The sequence below is a fragment of the Orycteropus afer genome, unplaced genomic scaffold (assembly GCF_000298275.1).
Source record: "Orycteropus afer afer isolate SDZICR_OR568_19922 unplaced genomic scaffold, OryAfe1.0 scaffold00461, whole genome shotgun sequence".
NCBI lineage: Eukaryota > Metazoa > Chordata > Mammalia > Tubulidentata > Orycteropodidae > Orycteropus > Orycteropus afer.
In genome coordinates, this window is record NW_006922048.1 from 1456266 (window position 1) to 1476557 (window position 20292).

The window sequence follows — 20292 nt, forward strand, 5'->3', positions numbered from 1 at the left end:
ATCAAAAATACTATCAACAAAAAAAAAGTCCTAGCCCAGATGGTTTCACTGGAGAATTCTACCAAACATTCAGAGAAGAACTGACACCATTCCTACTCAAACTATTCCAAAACATAGAAAAGGATGGAATCTTCCCTAACTCATTTTATGAAGCAAGCATAACCTTGATACCAAAACCAAGCAAAGACATCACTCAAAAGGAAAATTACAGACCAATATCCCTTATGATATAGATACAAAAATCTTCGAGTTGCAGTATTGAAAGATTCTATGGGCAAAATATTGAATGATACAGGGAGCATCAAAAGAAGATGGAAGGAATACACACAGTCACTGTGCCAAAAAAATTGGTTGATGTTCATCCATTTCAGGAGATGCCATATGATCAAGAACTGATGGTATTGAAGGAAGAAGTTGAAGCTGCACTGAAGAAATTGGCAAAAAACAGGGCTGCAGAAATTGATGGAATACCCATTGAGATATTTCAACAAACAGATGCCACCGTGGAGGCACTTACTCGTCTATGCCTAGAAATTTGAAAGACACCTGGCCAACTGACTGGAAGAGATCCATATTTGTACCCATTCCAAAGAAAGGTGATCCCACAGAATATGGAAATTATCGAACAATGTCATTAGTATCTCACACAAGTAAAATGTTGGTGAAGATAATTCAGAAACAGTTGCTGTAGTATATTGACAGAGAGCTTCCAGAAATGGCAAGCTGGATTCAGAAGAGGACGTGGAACGAGGGATATAATTGCTGATGTCAGCTAGATCTTGGCTGAAAGCAAAGAATACCAGAAAGATGTTTAGTTGTGTTTTATTGACTATGCAAAAAGCATTCAACTGTGTGGGTCCTAACAAATTATGGATAACATTAAGAAGACTGGGAATTCTAGAACACTTAATTGTACTTATGAGGAACTTGTACATAGACCAAGAGGTTGTTGTTTGAACAGAACGGGGGATACTGTATGGTTTATAATCAGGAAGAGAGTGTGTCAGGGTTATATGCTTTTACCATACTTATTCAATCTGTATGCTTAGCAAATAATCCAAGAAGCTGGACTATATGAAGAAGAACATGGCATCAGGATTGGAGGGAAACTCATTAACAACCTGCGATATACAGACAACAAAACCTTGCCTGCTGGAAGTGAAGATGACTTGAAGCTCTTACTGATGAAGATTAAGGACTACAGTCTGCAGTATGGATTACACCTCAACATAAAACAGAAATCTTCACAGCTGGACCAATAAACAGCATCAAGATGAATGGAGAAAAGATTGAAGTTGTCAAAGATTCCATGTTACTTGGTTTAACAGTCAACACCCGTGGAAGCAGTTGTCAAGCCATCAGACGACGTATTGCACTGGGCAACTCTGCTGCAAAAGATTTCTTTGAAGTGCTGTCTCTTTGAAGACTTAAGGTACACCTAACCCAAGCCATGGTGTTTTCGGTCACTTCATATGCATGTGAAAGCTGGACAGTAAACAAGGAAAACTGAAGAGTTGATGCTTTTGAGTTGTAATTTTGGCAAAGAATACTGAAAATACTGTGGACTGCCAGAAGAACTAACAAATCTGTCCTGGGAGAAGTACAGCAGGAATGCACCTTGGAAGTGAGACTTCGTCTCACCTACTGTCATCTTGTTGTCAGAAGAGGGACCATTCCCTGGAGAAGGATGTCATGCTTGGTAAAGTGGAGGGTCAGCGAGAAAGGGGAAGACCCTCAGTGAGATGGATTGACACAGTGGCTGCAAAGATGGGTTCAGGTATAGTAAGGAATGTGAGGCTGGCACAGGACTAGGCATTGTTTCATTCTATTGTGTGTAGGGTTGCTATGAGTCTGAGCTGACTTGTTGCTACCTAACAACAACAAAGGAGGCTGCAAAGATTCAGTAAGATTATGCATATAAAGCACCAAGCATCTGCCTGGCACATAGTTAGCACTCAGAGAACACAGGCTATGTATGAAAATATCCTGGAGGTTTGGGAAACCCCAGTTGGGATCGTTTTTGCTGTGGATGACATGGTGGAGGCTCAGAGGAGCAGCTCAGTCCTCTCTTTCCTGTAGGGTAGGGAGATGCTGTCCTCTTCCTGGGATGCTCGCGTCCAGGTGAGCTCCTGCAGCAGGCCACTCCTGTCCTCACATCTGGGCAGCTGCCGTGGCCCACACTATCCCAGGGGTACCTCTTCCCTCTGACACTGGTTGCAGGGCCTGATGTTCCTGCTGTGCTCCTTTCCCTCCCTCCCCTGCTGTCTCTCAGCTTTTCATTTTCAGAGTTTTGTCATCAATTAATCTCTTTGCTCAAAAGACATAGATAAAACCTCTGGATCATGATTCCTGGGAGCCTTCTTGTAGAGGTGGTGCCAGTAAACCCACTATGTTCATTCCTTCGAATGTCAAGCTGTTGAAAACTGTCCTTCTTTGACCCTCTTACTCACTATCTGCTAACAGGCCTGGTGGCACAGTGGTTAAGCACTTCGCTGCTAACCAAAAGGTTAGGTTCTCTGCAGGAGAAGGATCTGGCCATCTGCTCTGATAAAGATCACAGCCTAGAAAACCCTATGAGGCAACTCTGCTCTGTCGCTGTGAGTTGGTATTGACTGCACAACACCTAAGAACTTGGAAACTTCTGAGGATTTGGTAAAGCTGTGGGCCCCCTCCCTAGACAAAGACCTTTCACAGAGACTCTGTGGCTGGCTTCAGGGTGGGGAGGTTTATGGACCTTGGTCCCTGCCCTCAAACCTGTCTGTGGACGCTCCAAGCACCCCCAGGTCCAGGTCAGTTGTTTCTGCTTTAGAAGAAGGACAAACGCCCCCAGAAACCACCTTTCCCACCCTAAGACCACAGCTCCCACCAGGAGAATCGTCCCTGGCCTCCTGGGTCAGGAGGGAGCCTGCATCTCAGAGGACCTTCCTCCAGGGTAAGAGACCTCCATGGGACCCCCAACTCCTGTGCAGCAATCTTCAGCTCATTTCCTCAAGAAAGGTATCCTTAGGCAGTGTCTGCATTTGATTGGTGCTTGTGTGCCTAGGAACGTGGACACTGGGCCACACAGGTGTGAAGGGGCAGACTTTGGACCCAGCGAGAATGGGACCCCTCTCAGCTCCTGCCTAACTGCCCTAGGACCACTTGTGTTCTGATCTGGCCCCAAGGGCCCAGCATTGAGCCCAAGCCATAGCAGTGCCACCCTGACCTTTACCGAGGTCCCTCAGTGTCCCTGTCCTCTGGTGCCTCAACCTCTCCTGTTTCTGGTCACCGGGCTTAGACAATAATTCCTCCAAGAAGCTGTCCCTGGTCTGCTTTCTCTTCCTCTGCAGCCTGGTGAGGTCAGGGCCCAGCGCTATGCCCCCAGGGCCTCCCATGCTCCCCGTGTCTTTGTGTTTGATTGTCCAATGTCAACACCATACCCTGGCTTGTCTCCACCTCCCCAGAGGCCAGCGCACAACAGGCCCTCGGGGGTGTGGGATTGCTGAAAGGAGGGTCTCGGGGTGGAAAAGGCAATTTCTGGGGAAACATGCCTTTCCTCTAAAGCAGAAATTGTAGTTGCCATATGACTATTGTGATTGCATCCCTGAGCCCCCTGTGAAAGCACAAGGTGCTGCTGGGGGCTCTGCTGGGTGGGGAAAGGGGGATGACATCTGTGGAGGAGAGCAGAGAGCATCACCTTTCTGTGCCTGGGCCTGCTTGCTTCTCAGCCTGTCTGTGCTTGTTGCTGGAACTGCAAGGACCAAGACTGGGACAACCAGGACACGGGCCCTGCCCTTGGGGAGAACAGCTGGCCCATGCCCCATGATTGGATGGCTGGGGGGAGGGAAGAGCAGGGGGCTCTTCTGGCCTAGGTCTGCAATTGTCACATGGGATCACAGTTGGGCTCAGGCAGGGTGCCAGCAGGGGCGTAGCAACTGAGGAGGGGTCCCTGGGAGTGAGGCTAGCGTGGGGGCAGGAATCAAGCAGCAGACATCTTGGATGCCATGTGATAGGACGCTGCAGTAAGACCAAAGGGGTAGTGAGAGGGCAGCAGAAGCCCTGCAGCCTTCCCCAACAGCAGCGCCTCCCCCCCTCCCGCGCGCCAGCTATCAGAGGTAGAGTTGGTGTTTGGGGCGACTGGGGAGTTTGAGGAGGAGAGGGTCCACATCTCACACTGCTTCGCTCCTCAGCGTGTGCTGCATCGCCAGAGAACGGTTCTCGGGGCCAGACGGTTCTCAGGGCCAGACGTGGCTCTCCTTAGAAGGAGGTGCCCTGTGCAGAGGAGTCTTGGAAGCATTTGCTTAAACAGGCTTCTTTAGTGTGCGTTGTCTTAGCCTTTAACCCCGCCGTATTCAGCCACGGGGCTGCTTGTCACAGGCTGCTTTGATCAGAAGCATTTCACAGGCCCCTAAAAAAGAAACAAAACAGCCAGCCTGGTTGACTGAGCCTGTGTTTGATTAATATCAGATATCAGTCTTTGTGGTGACGGGTCTCTAGAAATCTCTGGTGCTGGTCTTCCCTTCACTTGTGAAAGAAAAACTGGGTTGGGAATTAAAGAAAGTTCTAGAAGCCTCATTGCTTCCTGCTCCTCAGGCCCCCTGCCTGTGCCCTAGTCTTGGGTCTCAGGTCACTGAGCTAATAATGCAGCTTGCCCAGTGACATAACCAGAAGCAGTTTGGTCAGAGAGTTTGGTTAAAAAAAAGACATCTGTGGCTACTGTGGAAAGCTTGAGGGAGTCCTACTTGGAATAAGGTCTGTGTGTTGGCAGTTTGTAGCATCAATCCTGGCCCTGCTGGAATGGAATGGAAGTGAAGTGTGTGTGGCTGGGATGCAACTAGAGTTGAATTTTACATTTTGGTTAGTGCAGTGGTTGGATTTCACATGAATGCCAAGTGGGCCATGGCAGGGTCCCTGGGATCTGCAATGGTCTACCAAGGCAATGTCTCACGGGGTGCTCCTCGTCTTGGTGCTATGTCCCACTGCGTTATTCTGCTGCTGCTTGTTGGGCACCTATTGCCTAAGAGGCTCTGAGTTTGGTCTAGAGGATGTAGCAGAGTCCAGCAGACCAAGTCCCTGCTCTGTGGCATTTACATTCTAGCAGTAGATGCTGTCAAAAAGCAGATGACTAAGCCCTTCTGTATGCTGCGGCTCCGCATCCCCATGCCACCAGACACCAGCGCACATGCCCCTCTCCTTCAGCTTTCTGCTCCATTTTTCCCATGGTGCTTTGCCCAGAACAAGGGCTAAATAAATATTTATGTGATTATGCAGCAGCTGATGTTAATATCCGTGGAGCTGGATGGAGGTGGGGTATTAGTTCAGACATTCATGGAATGGTTTTTGGGCAGAGCACGCCGTGGCATGTCCTAGAGGCAGATGCTGTGTCTGTGGGCTCTCTGGCGCCCCGACAGGTGGCCTTGGTGTGACTGTTGGGTGATAAGAGTATAAGCTGGAAGCAGGCTCAGGGAGCACAGGGGTCAACTGGGAGCTTCCAGAAGGATTGGTGTCTCCACGGAAATACATGTCTATTGGCAAGGCAAGGAACCCTGGTGGCGCTGCTGCAGTGGTTGAGCGATTGGCTGCAAACTGAAAGAGCGATGGTTCAAACACACCAGCTGCTGCTACACGGGAAAAGGATGTGACAGTCTGCTTCCATTAAGATTACAGCTTAGAAAACCTGTGGGGCAGTTCTGCTCTGTCCTACAGGGTCGCTGCAAGTCATAATCAACTCAGTGGCAATGAATACAAGAAGGGCTGTAGGAAAGGCAGGTCTAGTGGCACAAATGGTTTGCACTTGACTCTGAACCTGTGAAGGTAGCCAGTTTGAACCCACTCACTGGCACTGCAGAAGAAAGGCCTGTTTCTGCCAAGATTGTTGTTGTGTACCATCAAGTTGACTGAGACTCACAGCAACACTGTATGAGAATAGAGCTGCCCCGTAGGGTTTTCCTGGGCTGTGATCTTTACAGGAGATTGCCAGGTCTTTTCTCCCATAGAACTGCTGGTGGGTTTGCACCACCAAACTTTTGGTTTGCAGCCGAGAACTCAACCATGGTGCCCACTAATGGTTCCTTTCTGTAGCGATTGCAGCCAAGAAAACCTTACGGAGCAGTTCTACTCTGTACCACATGGGGTCATCAATGAGTAAGGATGACTTGATGACAGTGGCGATTTTTGTGTATGTGTAGAATAATGTTCTTGGTTGAAGGGCTAGTACAAGCTGGCATCCAGATGGGAAGGACATGAGCATGGAGCGTGCAGACTCATCATGTCATGATAGTCAGGTGTGAAATGGAGGGAGGGCGACAGGAGGTTGCCTCTTCACAAGAGCTGGGAGCCTAGGCCAGGGAGAAAGAGACACTGCAGAGTTTTGAGGGTGATGTCGGGCTGCTCTGTGAGGCCAGTTGTAAGAGGTGAGACCTGCATGGTCTAGCTATGGCAGTGGTGGCAGAGTTGGGTATGAGGACAAGAAGGTGCAGTTATTTAGGGAGGGTCTAATTGGATCTCACCCTGGCCGTCCTGTTCTTTCAGGTGGCTGCTTTCAGAGCTCAGACCCCTGTTGACCCTCCCTCTTTTCTTAGTGCTGTATGGTGTTACCCCTCTCTTCTGCTGGGTCCTCCCCAGCACCCCACCATCCCTGCCATGTGAGCCCCACCTCCTGGCACCATCTTTGCCATGCATTCATTTTCTCTGATATCCCCGCTCACTCCTGCCTTCATCCCATGATTGGTGCGCCCTTCAATGTGCCAGGTACTGTCCTTGGCTCACGGGACACCCACACGGAATCTGACACATGGGACACAGAGGGGTACAAAGCAGATTCCCTGATCTCACGGGATTCTAGGGCAGGAGAACCCAACCCAAACCAAACCCTCTGACGTCAAGTTGCTCCCAACTCGTAGCAACACCCACCCCTAGGGTTTCCAAGGCTGTAATCTACATAAACAAACTGCCTCATCTTTCTACGTTGGAGTGGCTGGTGGGTTCGCAGCCCAGTGTCTTAACCACAGCACCACCAGAGCTCCTATAGAAAAGGAGATGAGAGGAAGAGGCAGACCATAAACCTAAAGCTTCATAAGGTGTACAAGGGCGGCCCCTGCTGTGGAAGAAAACAAAGCCTTTTGGCGTCCCTGTGAGGCTGGTGGGGACTGTTGGTCAGAGGGTGTCAGTAGAGTGTGTTTCACTGTGGTCTCTCCGCCCCAGGACAGCCTCTCCCTGACTGAGTCTATTCATGATAAGTGGGGGAAATCTAGCTCAGATTAGCTTCAGGAAAAAGTATTTATGTGTGAAAATGGTTAGTTTGGAGTCGACCCAGGACCTCAAGCTGTGTCACCAAGATTCATTGCATCCCTGCATTCAGGCCCTTATGGTGACTGGTAGCTACTCATAGCTCCAAGTCTACGTGCCATCACCCCAGCAAACATTCCCAAGAGCTCCAATAAAGTCTTGGATTCAAATCTCAGTCCTCTCATTGCCAAGGTCATGTTCCAGGACTCCCCAGTCACCAGGGCTGAGCTTGGCTCCATTTGGACCTCATGGGGCATATGGGTTGGTGGCTGTTAGGCTGTCCCAAACCCTGGATCCTTACTGGCTGTCTTGGCCTCTTGTAGCTGTCAGGGAGTTGGGGACAGAAATGAGAGCTTGGACTAGGCTTGTGGGCCAGGGGCAGTGCCAAAATGTCTGTAGGATTCCTGGAGTGGATGTGGTATGGGTAAGCTGGTGCTCACCCCCAAACCCCTCCAGCATTCCTTTGATGTCATTTATTGTCTCGCATATTCATTCACTTGAGTTTGTTGAACAGCTGCTGTGCCCTATGCCAGGGAGATGATGACACAGGGAAGGTGAGGAAGCGTCATCAGAAGAGGACAACCTACCTCCCTTGTAGCTCTTCGGTTTCATCCATGTTGCTACCTCCAGCAGTCCCTCTGGGCCAGGCTCTGGGAGGGCTGTTGGGGTGGCTCGGACATGAGTATGGCGAGGCTTCAGGAGATCTGGTGGAAGAAATGGCCCCCACGGCACTGGCTGCGTGAGGACAGACCGACCTGGAGCAGCTCTGTCCTGTTTCTCCAGGAATGGCTTTGGGGGTCTGGGAAGTAGGGATTGTGTCCCTTGGATCATCTTGGTCCTGGCCCTTTCTCTCTTCTAACCTCCTCCCAGCCCCATCTTTTCTGTCAGGGTGATGGCAGGCACTCCTAACTAATCTCCCCCACGTCTTCCCTCACACCCCCTCATCTCATCTCAATTTAAACCTAAAATGCCCATTCCTCTGACAATGTTTGCCCAGATCCTTACCACAGCCCCACTCTGTCACCAGTCCCATTACCCCCATCCCCCTGGAGAGCACTGCCTTCCCACCTGCCATGCCCGCTGCTGGGGTCTTTTCCTGGACACTTCTGCACAGTCCTCTTTTCTTGGAAAGCCAGACCAGACCCAGCCAGTCCCCTACACCGTGTGTCTTTGCAAATTGTGTTCCCTCCCACGTAGCATTTATCTCTGGGTGATGATGCTATGGCAGTGCCTGGCTCTTGGCTTAGTACCCCATCCTTCACTGGGGCATCCCCCAACTCCAGAGCAGGGCTGGGCCTGAACTCTGCTCACCCTGAGTCACCACAAAGCGAGTACTCAACCAACTCATAATCTCTCTGGTTCCGCATCTGCTCCCCTGCCCCAGGGCCTTCCTGCCAGAGCAGGCCTGGAACACCCACAGACTCAACACAGCACAGGCAGAGCCCCCCACCTCCCTACCGAGGAAGTGAAGCAGGGGAAACCTGGGCCTCCCCGTGTGTTTGAGCCACTCCAGAGGACCCGGCTGGGCTGGGCTAGAGGGCTGTGGGTCTGGCTGTCTCTGGATAGGAAACCAGGGCAGTCTTGGGAACCGCAGGCACCAACCACCCTAGCCCTGTCACTTGACCAAGCATCCCAAAGTGTCTCCTTCAACAGTAGCTGTTCAGAATGGACTCTTGTGATCGCATTCAGATCCAACTTGAATGTTGGGATCACTCTGCAGGGGTCAGCTCTGCAAAGAGCATGTGTGACATGCTCAGGCAAACTGGCCACCTGCTGACCTTATCTGGTCTACAAATTTAAAAAAAAAGACTAATCTCTAACACTTGAAAATCGGGTGATACCTCATGAAGACTGGGCATCTCTGAGCCATGTTCTTGCGAGGCCCCGGGGTGAGGGTGCTGCATAGTGGCTGCCCGGATACTGTCCAACCTGCTACGTCCCCCCCACCCCCTGCCGCCCCCGTGCTCCCACACTCATCCCCACCCCCCTGTTCTCCATGGGTTTTAAAACTTTGTTATTGACATAATACACATCCAGGAAAGAGCATGTCTCATTACATGTTAAGTAGTCACAAACTGGTCAGCCCTCTGTCTAATGCCCAGGTCAAGAAACTATTTTGTGTGATTTGGAGTTAATGTGTTTTTTGTTAAACTTCTTTTAAAAGAATGTAGCTTTGTTTACTGTATGACTGCAGTGTTGGGGGGAAAAAAAAAAACATTTTTCTTTTTTCAGAAAAGCCTGCCATTGCTCCTCCCGTCTTTGTGTTTCAGAAGGATAAAGGACAAAAGGTAAGGGGTCCGTATGCTCCCTCATCCTTCCTCCAGTTTGTGCTCTGGCAGAGGGGAGACTGAGCAGGGCCGTGGAGCCTTCCCATGCAGCTTGGGGGAGGAGTCCTTTGGCCCTGGTCTCCCAGGGGAGAGGTGCAGCTTGGTCTGGTGGGGAAAGGCTGTAGAGCACAGATGTTGGAGTGTCAGAAACTTTGACCTGGTTCCTCCTGGCTCGTTTCAGAAATGCCACTGTGCAATGGGGAACCTGGCAGCAGAGAGAGGGAGGCAGGGGAAAAGAGGGAGGGAGGGAGAGCAGCAGCTGTAAAGGGAGGTGGAGCAGGACCTCTTTTAGGGAGTGTTCTGCCCGGATCCACTTGGCACAGACTCATGGAGAATTGTGATGAGTTCGCCTGTGTCATCTGTCTGTCCCCCCATCTTTGCTGGATTGGGTCCTCCACTGAAATAGGACGTGTATGCAGGTTGCTCAGCTATTGGAAATGTTCCTTCTGATTGCTAGTGATGAACTCGCAGCCTGTCACAGGCCTGGTGGGGAGAGCAGCAGGAAGATCTGCTGACAGCACAAATGATCGTGATAATGGCAGTGGGAGAGGTGGTTTGCCTGGGAGGCACCAGTTTCATACCCATGCCTGATGAGTCCAAGTGGTGGGTCAGGGTGGTGTCAGAAATGAATTAACGTGCTGGAGCAGTGACCCACACTTCCAGATGGAGACTTCCTTGGCTTGTGTAGAAACCCTATGGCACTGGTTGTCATTTAATATCTCTTGTAAAGTCTTGTGACAAAAAGGCTGCGCTGAACTCTGCTATTGGGTTAGCATCTTGTTGGTAATGAAAGTATCTGAGAACCTCAGCAGCCCAGTGCTGGGACTCAACAGCAGTTTGCAGGCATCTTGTGGGGAACTGCAGGTCTGCTAGATCCTGTCCCTCATTCTGAGACGAGAGACCAAAGCTCATGTGGCCCAGTTTTGCTGGGCAAGATTTAAGGGTTCTGCCAGGGAGAGTATGTGGGTATGGGAGATGGTCTGCTGTGAAGGGAACCCCCACCCCAGGCTGGGTACCTTCTGTGTCAGCTCAGCCCTGTTCACTGGGCTTGGAATTGTCATTCTTTAGTCATATTCTGACACTTCCCACTGTTGTTTCTTTCGCTGAAGAGACACTAAGCCTGTGCACACTTTCTTCCAGTTTTACTTGGTCAGCACGGTCATGTTTCCAAGATCTGCCTCGCTTCCAGAAGGAAGATGGGTCCATTGACCACTGCTGTTTCCTCTCCTTTGGGCCCTGATCTATACAGCTCGCTTACAGGTGTTTTTGTAATGTCTCCTTTGGAGGTTCAAATAGGAAGGGGCTGATGGCATTTCCTCTAATTTTTAGAAATGGAATATTTGAGTATTAGGTGTCAGGTGTGTTAGGTTCTGTTTTAGGTGTTAAGATTTTCTTCAGATTTTCAGTAAAATCTGAATTGTCTAGAATTTTGCATTTTACAGTAATCACCTTTTGAACAACATTTAGATTCAGATTCGGGTCAGCAAGCTAAGGCCTGCTGCCACGGCCTGTTTTTGTAAATAAAGTTTTATTGGCACACAGCCACTCCCATTCATCCTTTATCATCTGTGGCTGCTTTCAAGCTACAGCACCAGAGTGGGCTTGTTTCAGCAGAGACCACATGACCTGCAAAGTCACAGCCCTTTACAGGAAAAGGCTTGTGCATCTCCGATTCAATGTGATGACAGTAAATAGGAGTTAATAGTTCTGTAGACTTTAGGAAAACCAGCAGGATGCAGCAGTAGAATGTAAAATTTTGATCACTTTGTGGTAGTTCAGTTTGTGTGTCAACTTGGCTGGGCCTGGTTGAATGGTTGGGCAGCTAGATGTAGTATTCCCCATGAGACTGGTAATCAACTCCATGGTGGAATCTATTGTGAGCAGCTGAGTAGCTGCCTTAGTGTATGTGGTCTGCTTCCTGTGTGTAAGCAGAAGCCTTGGGGAATGGTCTCTAGCTTATGGCATGCTAGGACCCTGCATGTAGCTGTGTCATTGTTCAGCAGCCTGCCATGCCTTGCCAACCTTGGGACTTACAATGGACTTGAACTAATGGCCTGCCGTGTGGTTTGGTAACATCGGGACTGTGCCTTTTTACTTGCCAACCTTGGCTTTGTCAGCCTCAGCAGCCAGCAGCTGTCTGAGTGAAGAAAAGCCTCTAGCTCCAGTGGGCCAGGAGCAGAAGGCAGAGCTGGACCCCAAGGTTGAGGGGCTTTCACCCAGCCCCTAGAGCCTGGCACTTTGAACTTGGACTTAAAGCCTCCACACTGTAAGAAAATAAACTCCTTATATTTGTTAAGGCCATCCCATTTGTGGTATATTCTTGTCAGAATAGGTAACCAGAACACACGTTAATTTAAAATGTTTGTAAAACTACTAATCCTAGTACATACTGTTTTTTCAGGTGAGGTGGTTCTGTTGCTTTGTGATGGGAGGCACTTAATGTGTGCAGATCACTGAACCTAGGATGAAATGGAAAAGTAGGACCAGCTAGGAAGGCTTTCATCGGCATTTAGAAAATGCACAAGTTCTTATCAAAACGACAGCTCTTATCAAAATATTGACTCAGAGTCAGCAATAAATGAGATTCTAAAAATAACCAAGCTGGATTGGAGTTTAGCTCTCCACTTCTGTCCCACTATGTCATAAGATCATTGAGGGGGGGGGGCGGGGGCAGAACATGTCCTTTTGTTTAGGCAGAGAAGCAAGAGGAGCTGAGGTTAGAGTTTAGGGCCCATTCCTTAGCTCGCAGGTGGGCTGTTGTTAGGTGCCTTGATTTTTGACTCATGGCAACCCTGGATTAAAGAGTAGAATTGCCCCCATAGGGTTTTCTAGGATGTAATCTTTATGGCAGCCCTGGTTGCACAGTGGTTAAGTGTCCGTCTACTAAAAAAAGGTCAGTGGTTTGAACCCACTATCTGCTCCCTGGGAGAAAGATAAGGCAGTCTGCTTTTATAAAGATTTACTGCTTTGGTAACTGTATAGGGCAGTTCTTTTCTGTCCTGCAGGGGCTCTGTGAGTTAGAATCAGCTCAGTAACAGTGAGTTTGCTTTGAGCTTTGCTTCTGTGAAGATTGACAGCCTTGGGAGCTCTGTGGGTCAGTTCCACTCTGTCCTCTTTGGGTGCTGTGAGTCGGAACTGACTCCACGTAAGTGGATTTGGTCTTTGGGTTACTTCAAAGGCTAGAGGTTTGGCTTTTTGGGTTAGGATGGATATACTAGGGGCTCAAATGCCAAAAGTAGACAATAGGGACATGTCATCTACTCGGGGAGATGGAAGAAACTCCGTGAAAGATCAGAAGGACATGGGAGAAATCAGATCACTGCCATGGAAATGAAGGCTGGTGAGGAAAGAATCCCTGAGCTGAAAGACGTGTCAGCAGCAACTTCCAGACTGCAAAGCGGCAATCTGAGTGCATAGCTGCATGGATGTTTCTGTGTGTTTATGCACCCCCCACACATATGGAGATCGTGGAAAGTTCCTTCATGGCGCTCCCAGGCAGCGTTCCCCCCACGGGGAGCCGCTGTTGTGAGTTCTGTCCCCACAGGTTCGTTTTGCTGGTTGTTGAACTTCCTATAAACATAGATGCTTCTCGTGTGGGTCTGGCTTCCTTCACAACGTGATGTTATGTGTTGCTCTTGTTACTTGGCTTGCTCTTTTTTGTGGCTGTGTAATATTCTACTGAGGAGGCCTGGTGACACAGTGGTTAAGCTCTTGGCTGCTCATTGGAAGACTGGCATTTCCAACCCACCCAGCGGCTCAGTGGGAGACAGACCTGGCGATCTCCCATCAGGATCACAGCCTCAGAAACCATATGGCACAGTTTTACTCTGCCCCATGGGGTTGCTATGAGTTGGAATCAACTCGATTGCAGTGGGTTGGGTTTTAATCTTGATCAAGCAGATCACCAGGTCGTTTTCTTGTGGAGCCAGAGCCCCTTTGAAGTTAGCACTTTAGGGGGTGTCCCAGCCAGTAGAGGCTCTTACTGTGCAGCTGCTGACCCTTTAGGAAAAAGTTGGAAAGTCAGCATCGTTGGGCAGACCTCTACTTCTGTTTCTCTAAGGAGCAGCCACCATATTTCTGTAGGATATAAGACTTGAGACCCTTCCCATTTCCTCCCACCCCACCCTATCCCACCCTGGCCCACAGCAGCCCGTTGGGGAAGGGCTGTTCCCACTGAATTGTGTGTTCTGAGCAAATCCCCCTGCTTTCTTTTTCAACTTTTCCTTTGAAATTTTCAAGTCCTTAAGACACTTAAAAGCACAGTCCAGTGTGTCACCTCGACCTCACTTCACTGATTATTGACATTTTGTCATAAATGCTGAAGGCTTTGACATAAGTTACGGCCATCTGACATTTCAGCCCTAAATACTCAGCAGGTATCATCTAGAGGTAGGCTGATTCCCCCCCATGAGTCCAATACCATTGTCATGATCATGAATTCAGTGATGTCATCGTTATATAGTCAATAGTTAGGTTTTCCCAGTTGTCCCTGAAATGCCCTTCAGAGTAATTCTTAGAGCAATGTCTTCACGCACAGAGTGGCTGTCAGCTGTGGGATCAATTACACTGACTTTCAAAAACTGATCTCAGACCACCCCATGTGCACTTGAGCCTGTTTCCCCCTTCCAAAGGCAAAGCCCCACATCCCAGGTGTTTTATGAGACTAACAACAAATTCTGTACAGCAGTGAGCCTTTCTTTTATTACCAAAACAGGATTGAGAGACACAGAACTAGAAGTGGAAAAACAAAAACGTAGCTGCCACCCAGGAGCTGTTGGGTTTTGTTCAGCAGCAAAACCACAAGGTGTTTTCCAGGTCCTGGGTGACAGGTCCCAGCTGCATTTGCAGCAAAGCATAGATTGGGGCTGCCTGCCTCTGGAGGGCTAGGGCATCGCTAAGCCTCACAAAAGCTTGTCGCGTCCTCCTGACAAGGAAGAAGCATATTAGAAGAAGCAGGTGGCAGGCTGGTGCTGCAGTAGTTAAGCACTTGACCACTAACCAACTTGTCAGTGGTTCAAACCCACCCATACTGGGAGAAAGACCTGTTGATCTCTTCCCATAATGATTACAGCCTGGAAAACCCTGTGGGGCAGTTGTGCTCTATCGTGTGGAGTGGCCATGAGTCAGAATCAACTCACTGCCTCTAACAACAGTCTTGCCTCCAGTTCAGGTGCCTAAAACAAAGCCAGGGCCAAATTGACAGCCCGAGACATTTTACTTCTCTTTGTTCCCATTGCTTCCTGGGTCAACTCGGCCTCCAATGCCCGCATCCAAATGCAGCTGGGAGTCAGCAGCAAAAATAAACTTTTTTTCCCTTACCTGTCTTAAATGGAGACAGTTTTTTCTCTCTTATTTTCAATGTGAAGAGATTTCAGTGTTCTCATGTTGGTTGTTTCAATGTGTGTATCGTGACTAATGTTTTTTTAGCCACTTTAATTCAGAGCATTTTTTAAGTGAGGATGGAAAGCTTTGAGGTTTGCGCCAGCAGGACAAGCCCATTGGGAAAAAGACAGGAGGCGGTTGTGGAAGTGCCACAGAACTCCTGTGTCAATGAAAACACCGTCACCCATATGTGTACACCTCGTTTGGAAGCTTGCTTTGGGATAACAAGCTTATCCTGTGTGCATATTTTAGGGTGGGGTTAGAGGCTGGCAGATTCTTGATGTCTGATTTTAACAAACATGTTGAAAAGCTGCAGGCTCTATGTTGGTTCTGTAGAGTATACTTTTCTCGCCCGGAGAAACCCTTGGACCCAGGTAGAAAATGCTAGGACAGCATTTATTGATTTTCCAAAAACAAAGTGGAGGTGCAGCCTTTCTCAACATTGGCAGGAGTTGTTGGCTTTAACTGAAGATAAAAAGCTCAATTTGTTTTGGTTCCTGGATTTTCATCTTTATAAATTTCTGTTTGGTCGTCTGACTCAGGCTTTCACAAGGGCATGGGAGAGAAATCCAGGTGGTTCTAATTAGAGACTGGTATGCACCCAGCTCTCCACTCCAGCTTGAATTTTTTCTTGAACACGTCATCACCTGTCTCGCGTGGCGGATCAGCAGGTGTTGGGAGCAGGTGGCCTGCAGAGGCCTTGGTACCCATGGTCTCCCCCATCCCAAGAGCATTGATGACTCTCTACATGTGTGGAACATTGGGCAGCTTTTGCTCTCCTGAAAGTTTTGAAAGTTCTATTAAAACCTTCTTTAGGCAGTTTATTTAGTTCCTTTCATCACCCGGGGTCACACGTTACAAAGTAACATCAAGTCACACTCTGAAGGGACACAGGGTCACAGGTACCCTGTAGTCACTTAGGTCACAAAGTAAACATGCTAAGCAGTAGATTTGGGAACTGGAGGACAGCAGATTTAGAACCCATTTCTCAAAAGAAAATTCTTAGAGTTCTTGCCACAGAGCTTGCAGGCCAAAGAACCCCTCTGGAATCCAGAGCACCAACTAGAAGGATGCTGGGGGTATTTTGCTTTCAGAATGAAGACTTCTGGAACCAGCTTCCTTTTCTTCTGCTGTTTTTCAAATAAACCCTTGCCTGAAATGTCCAGGGTGAGACTGGGACAATCTTAGAATCCTAGCTGGGCCCCGTGGACCTGCTGGCTCCCTCTTGCCGCCCACCTGCCCTCTGATATAAATACCCACCCCCACCCTGTCAGCCTCAGGCATCTCACACCTGCACCCAGAGGGTCAGGGCACTTTTTCTTCCTCTTGGGTGGAAGAAGAGCAAAGTTACAGATGCAAAAGAGCTCGAATGAGAGGGGCAGCCTAGGAGCCTAGGTGGTCCACCTACCCCCTTTCCTAGTGGATAGTAGTAATGCTGAGGGCCAGTTCCCCACTAGCTCCCCTTTCCCTTTGAGAAAACATGGTTTTTGCCTCAAGGCTTCTCCCGTCTCTGGTAAAGGCACTGCCACCATTCTGGTCACCAGGGTGGATTTTCGTACCTCGTGGCCCATGACCATGTTAATGCCACACAGGACCATCTTGCAGTTTTGAAAATGAGGGTCTGGGCTTCCTGTACACCACAGAGCTTGCAAAGTCACAGCCCCAAGTCCACATTCATCGTCCCTTCTGTCAGTCTGGAAGGCTATTTGGATTGACCGGAACACATTGGCACATGCCTGCATTTGGGCCTCATCCTCCTGGGCAGCACCTGCATGGTTCCTGGGGAGGTGCTGATGGAGGTTGAGCTGCCTCCAGCTGGTGACCCCTGCCCCATGTCACCGCCTTTACATTGAAGGAAAATTGTCTTTTTTGCTCCCAGTCCTCTGCAGAGCAAAAAGACTTGTCGGATTCGGGAGAGGAGCCTCGGGGGGAGGCTGAGGCCCCCCACCATGGCCTGGGTCACCCCGAGTCAGCGGGTGAGCATGCCCTAGCGCCTCCCGCCCCCGCTAGTGCTCCAGCCAGCGCACCTCCGCATCCCCCTGCTGAAGCCCAGCTTCTTCCTTTGCCGCGAGAACTGGCAGGGGTAAGTCCACGCCCACCGGCACTCCTACTGCCCAGAACAGCCCCTTCCCCCATGCCCTGGTTCCCCCAGATCCATGTTCTAGGCAGTGTACAGTGGATGGTAACTTACAAGGACTCACAGGTCCCTCTAGCTCCTTCAGTTCATGTTGCAGAAAAGTCAAGCAGGACTCTATCCCCTTTTACATTTAGACTTTTCTAAGTGGGGCAACATCTACCCATACCAAGAAACCAGTCCAGCTTTCCACAAGAGACTCAGAGGGCCAGAAGCAGAATTGGATCGTGGGGTAGAACCTTCCACATCAAAGCCAATCCCTTCTCCCATCTGCCATTTTTCTTTCTCCTTTCCCTGAGCTTGGGCATCTGAGTTTAATGTCTTAAAGACCCAGGAAGCTAAAGCTCCCTTTGATAGCTAGAGAAAGAGCTGCTGGCTAGTGCAGATTCCTTTGCAAGACTGTGTGGTTGGTGGTTAGGCAGTGAACTGTGCTTCAATCAAAGCAGGGAGAAGAAAAGACGCTTCCTTTGAACCCAGAAGGAGGCCCTTGAGCCTTTATCTTTGTGTTAAGAAAGCTGTGAAGATTGTAGGTGGAGAAGATTGTGGACTCCTGGAGAACAAGAAATGGCTTGGGGGTTTTGGAGTTTGATAAGTTGGGAAAGGTAAACATCATCCTCTATTTGGATTGCAGACTCCATCCTCAGGTCCCTAGTGACAGACATCCCTAACTGGCATAAAAGGGAAGCTGCCTCTTAACTGGGAAACATGGGACCCTGCCACGGGATACTGAGAAAGCCCCTGGGTGGCACAGACGTTTCAGCACTCAGCTACTAACCAAAAGGTTGGTGGTTCGTGTTCACCCAGAAGTGCCTCAGAAGAAAGGCCTAGCGGTCTACTTCTGAAAGATCACAGCCATTGAAAACCCTGTAATGCAGTTCTTCACATGGGATTGCCGTGAATTACCACCAGCTCAGCAACTGGTTGTGGGATGGTGAGCATTAGGCATCCCTCTTGAGAGTCACGATCCCTGTGCCAGGCCTTCAGCTCTTTCTTGTCTTCTGTCACCAGTCCCCTAGGTTTCTAAGGAAACCTTTAAAGCTCACCCACAGCCAGTACATGCTAGGGAGACTCAGGACGATGGGATGTGTACCTTGGCTTAGACTGAAGTCCTATTTTAACACATTGGAGGAATCAGCACATGATGGAAAAAGAAGAAACAGTCTTTTTACCATGTGCCAGAGTCTATAGAAGGAAAAAAAAAAGAGTCCTGAGTCTCTGGCTCAGCAGTGGGTTTGGAGCAGTGAAAGACTCAGAAACCCCAGCAAAGATCCTGGCTAGGAGGTGCTCATGCCACTGTGTCCCTGGGAGCACCCCCTTTCCAGGAGAGCACACAAGCACTGACAAAGCAGGAACTAGGAGGCCATCCCTTTCTAGGGGGCAGAGCAAGTCCTAGAAATGTCTTCTGAGTCAGGAATTCATATTACTATGTCTTTGGCCTTTGCAAACACAGGAAATCATGATCTCAGTTCTCTGTTACCAGCTCTCTAGGAGCACTGGATCCGCCCCCTAGAGACTAGGCTCTTACATTCTGCTTGTGGCCTAGTTTGAAAAAAAGAAAATCTCATGTAGGGATCTTCAACTGAAGTGGTCTAGAGTTTAAATGAGAGTAGCAGACATGCAAGGCACACATTTTCCAATGACAGCTCTTCCAGAGGCACGCCAGCATTTCAGGCCCGACTGGGTTGGACTGGCTGCTGACCCCGCTAAGGGGCCTGTGCAGGAAGTGCCCCAGCAGCCAGCAGCCTTTGTGCAGCCTGTGCTCGCTGCAGTCCACTTAGCCCATGGTAGCCCGTGTCTGCTGGAACTCAATGTCTTGGTTCTTACGAACTTTGGGCAGAGGCTATAAGCACAAGAAATTCAAGCAGGCCACAAACAGCAAGTGAAGATCAATAATTGTTTTATTATTGCTGGCTTCCATTGAGTCGATTCCAACTCGTTAATGTGACAGAGTAAAACTGTCCATAGGATTTCCTAGGCTAAAATCTTTATAGGAGCAGTCTCCTGTGAAGCTGCTAGGCGGGTTTGAACCACTGACCTTTTGGTTAGCAGCCAAGCTAACCAACCACTGCACCACCAGGGCTCCTAAGAAATGTTAGGGAACCTCAGGATGGCTTGTTCAGGCACCATGGGAGAAAACAGCACTGGGGAATTGGGAAGCTGGGCATGAGTGCACCAGTGCTGTGCTGGGGCCACGTTTCGTTTCGTTTTCCTTTGGTTTCTGAGGTGTAACATACATGTATACGTGCAGTCTTTAGTTTTAACATTCCTACTCCCACTCTCCCAAAGTCCTAGGTAGCTCCACTGTGACACCACTTGGTGACAGTTCTGAGCTGCTGGAGGCCAGCTCCACAAGAAAAGTGAAAAGCCTGGCTGGTTGCTAAGGCTTCCTGCCTGCTAATTGGCTTTCTCTACTGATTCCGCCTGGTGAAGACAAAGTAAACTTTTTTTAGGTCAATTAGGCCATAAATCAAATCAGATGGAACCAGATCCAAGCTGCTTCTTGGGCTAGGGCTTGTGTTTGACTTCTTCTGACTGGTGTCCTTTGCATCAGAACTTTGGAGCCTACTCTGTGCCATAGTGGAGCTCAGGAAACTGCCTGCACGCTACCCAGTGGGCCTCATCCATCACGTCTTGTCTGCTCTCTGTCCCCTGCTCCCAGGGGTAGTGTAAAGCCAAGAGATCTTTATGATAAATAGCGGCTTGCTGCATTGTTGCTTACAAAAGGCCTTATCGTCTTTCAGTCTCATCAGAACTCTGGCCATTGAAGGCTCAGTATCAGGAAAAGGTCTCTATGTAGCAGACTTCCTGGCTCTAGGAAGACAGCTTGAAGAAGACCAAACCACATCCAGATTAAGTTCTCAGCTTCAACTAAGAAAGCAGGCATCTCGGTGCTTCCTCCTTCCTGTGAGCCAGGTGGGACTGGCCTGGATTGGAGCCTAAAATAGATTTATTCCTAAGCTACCTGGTAGCTTAGGAAGATTCTGGAATGGGCCTCTCTGGCTGGACGGCCCCCGTCAACTTCGAACCCCTGTGCAGAATCTGGCCTTGCCACCCCTCAGCTGGCAGAGCTTTTGCAGCTGCCCTTCTCTCTCTCTTTTTTAGTGTCTAACTTTTTAGTAAGAATTTCTGAGCTGGTAGCCTCAGCCACCATTAGGTGATAAGAGCAAGTGAACAGGTCTTGGC

General features: G+C 49.3%; 1 protein-coding gene across 1 annotated transcript in view; it reads left to right on the forward strand.

Moving 5' to 3' along the window:
* The window catches only part of RANBP3 (RAN binding protein 3), a 90884-nt gene that overhangs the window by 31875 nt on the left and 38717 nt on the right, over positions 1–20292 (forward strand). The window contains exons 2-3 of the mRNA XM_007954454.2: positions 9499–9554; positions 16855–17058. Coding sequence (XP_007952645.1) covers positions 9499–9554; positions 16855–17058 — 260 coding nt within the window. The remainder of the gene's footprint in view (positions 1–9498; positions 9555–16854; positions 17059–20292) is intronic.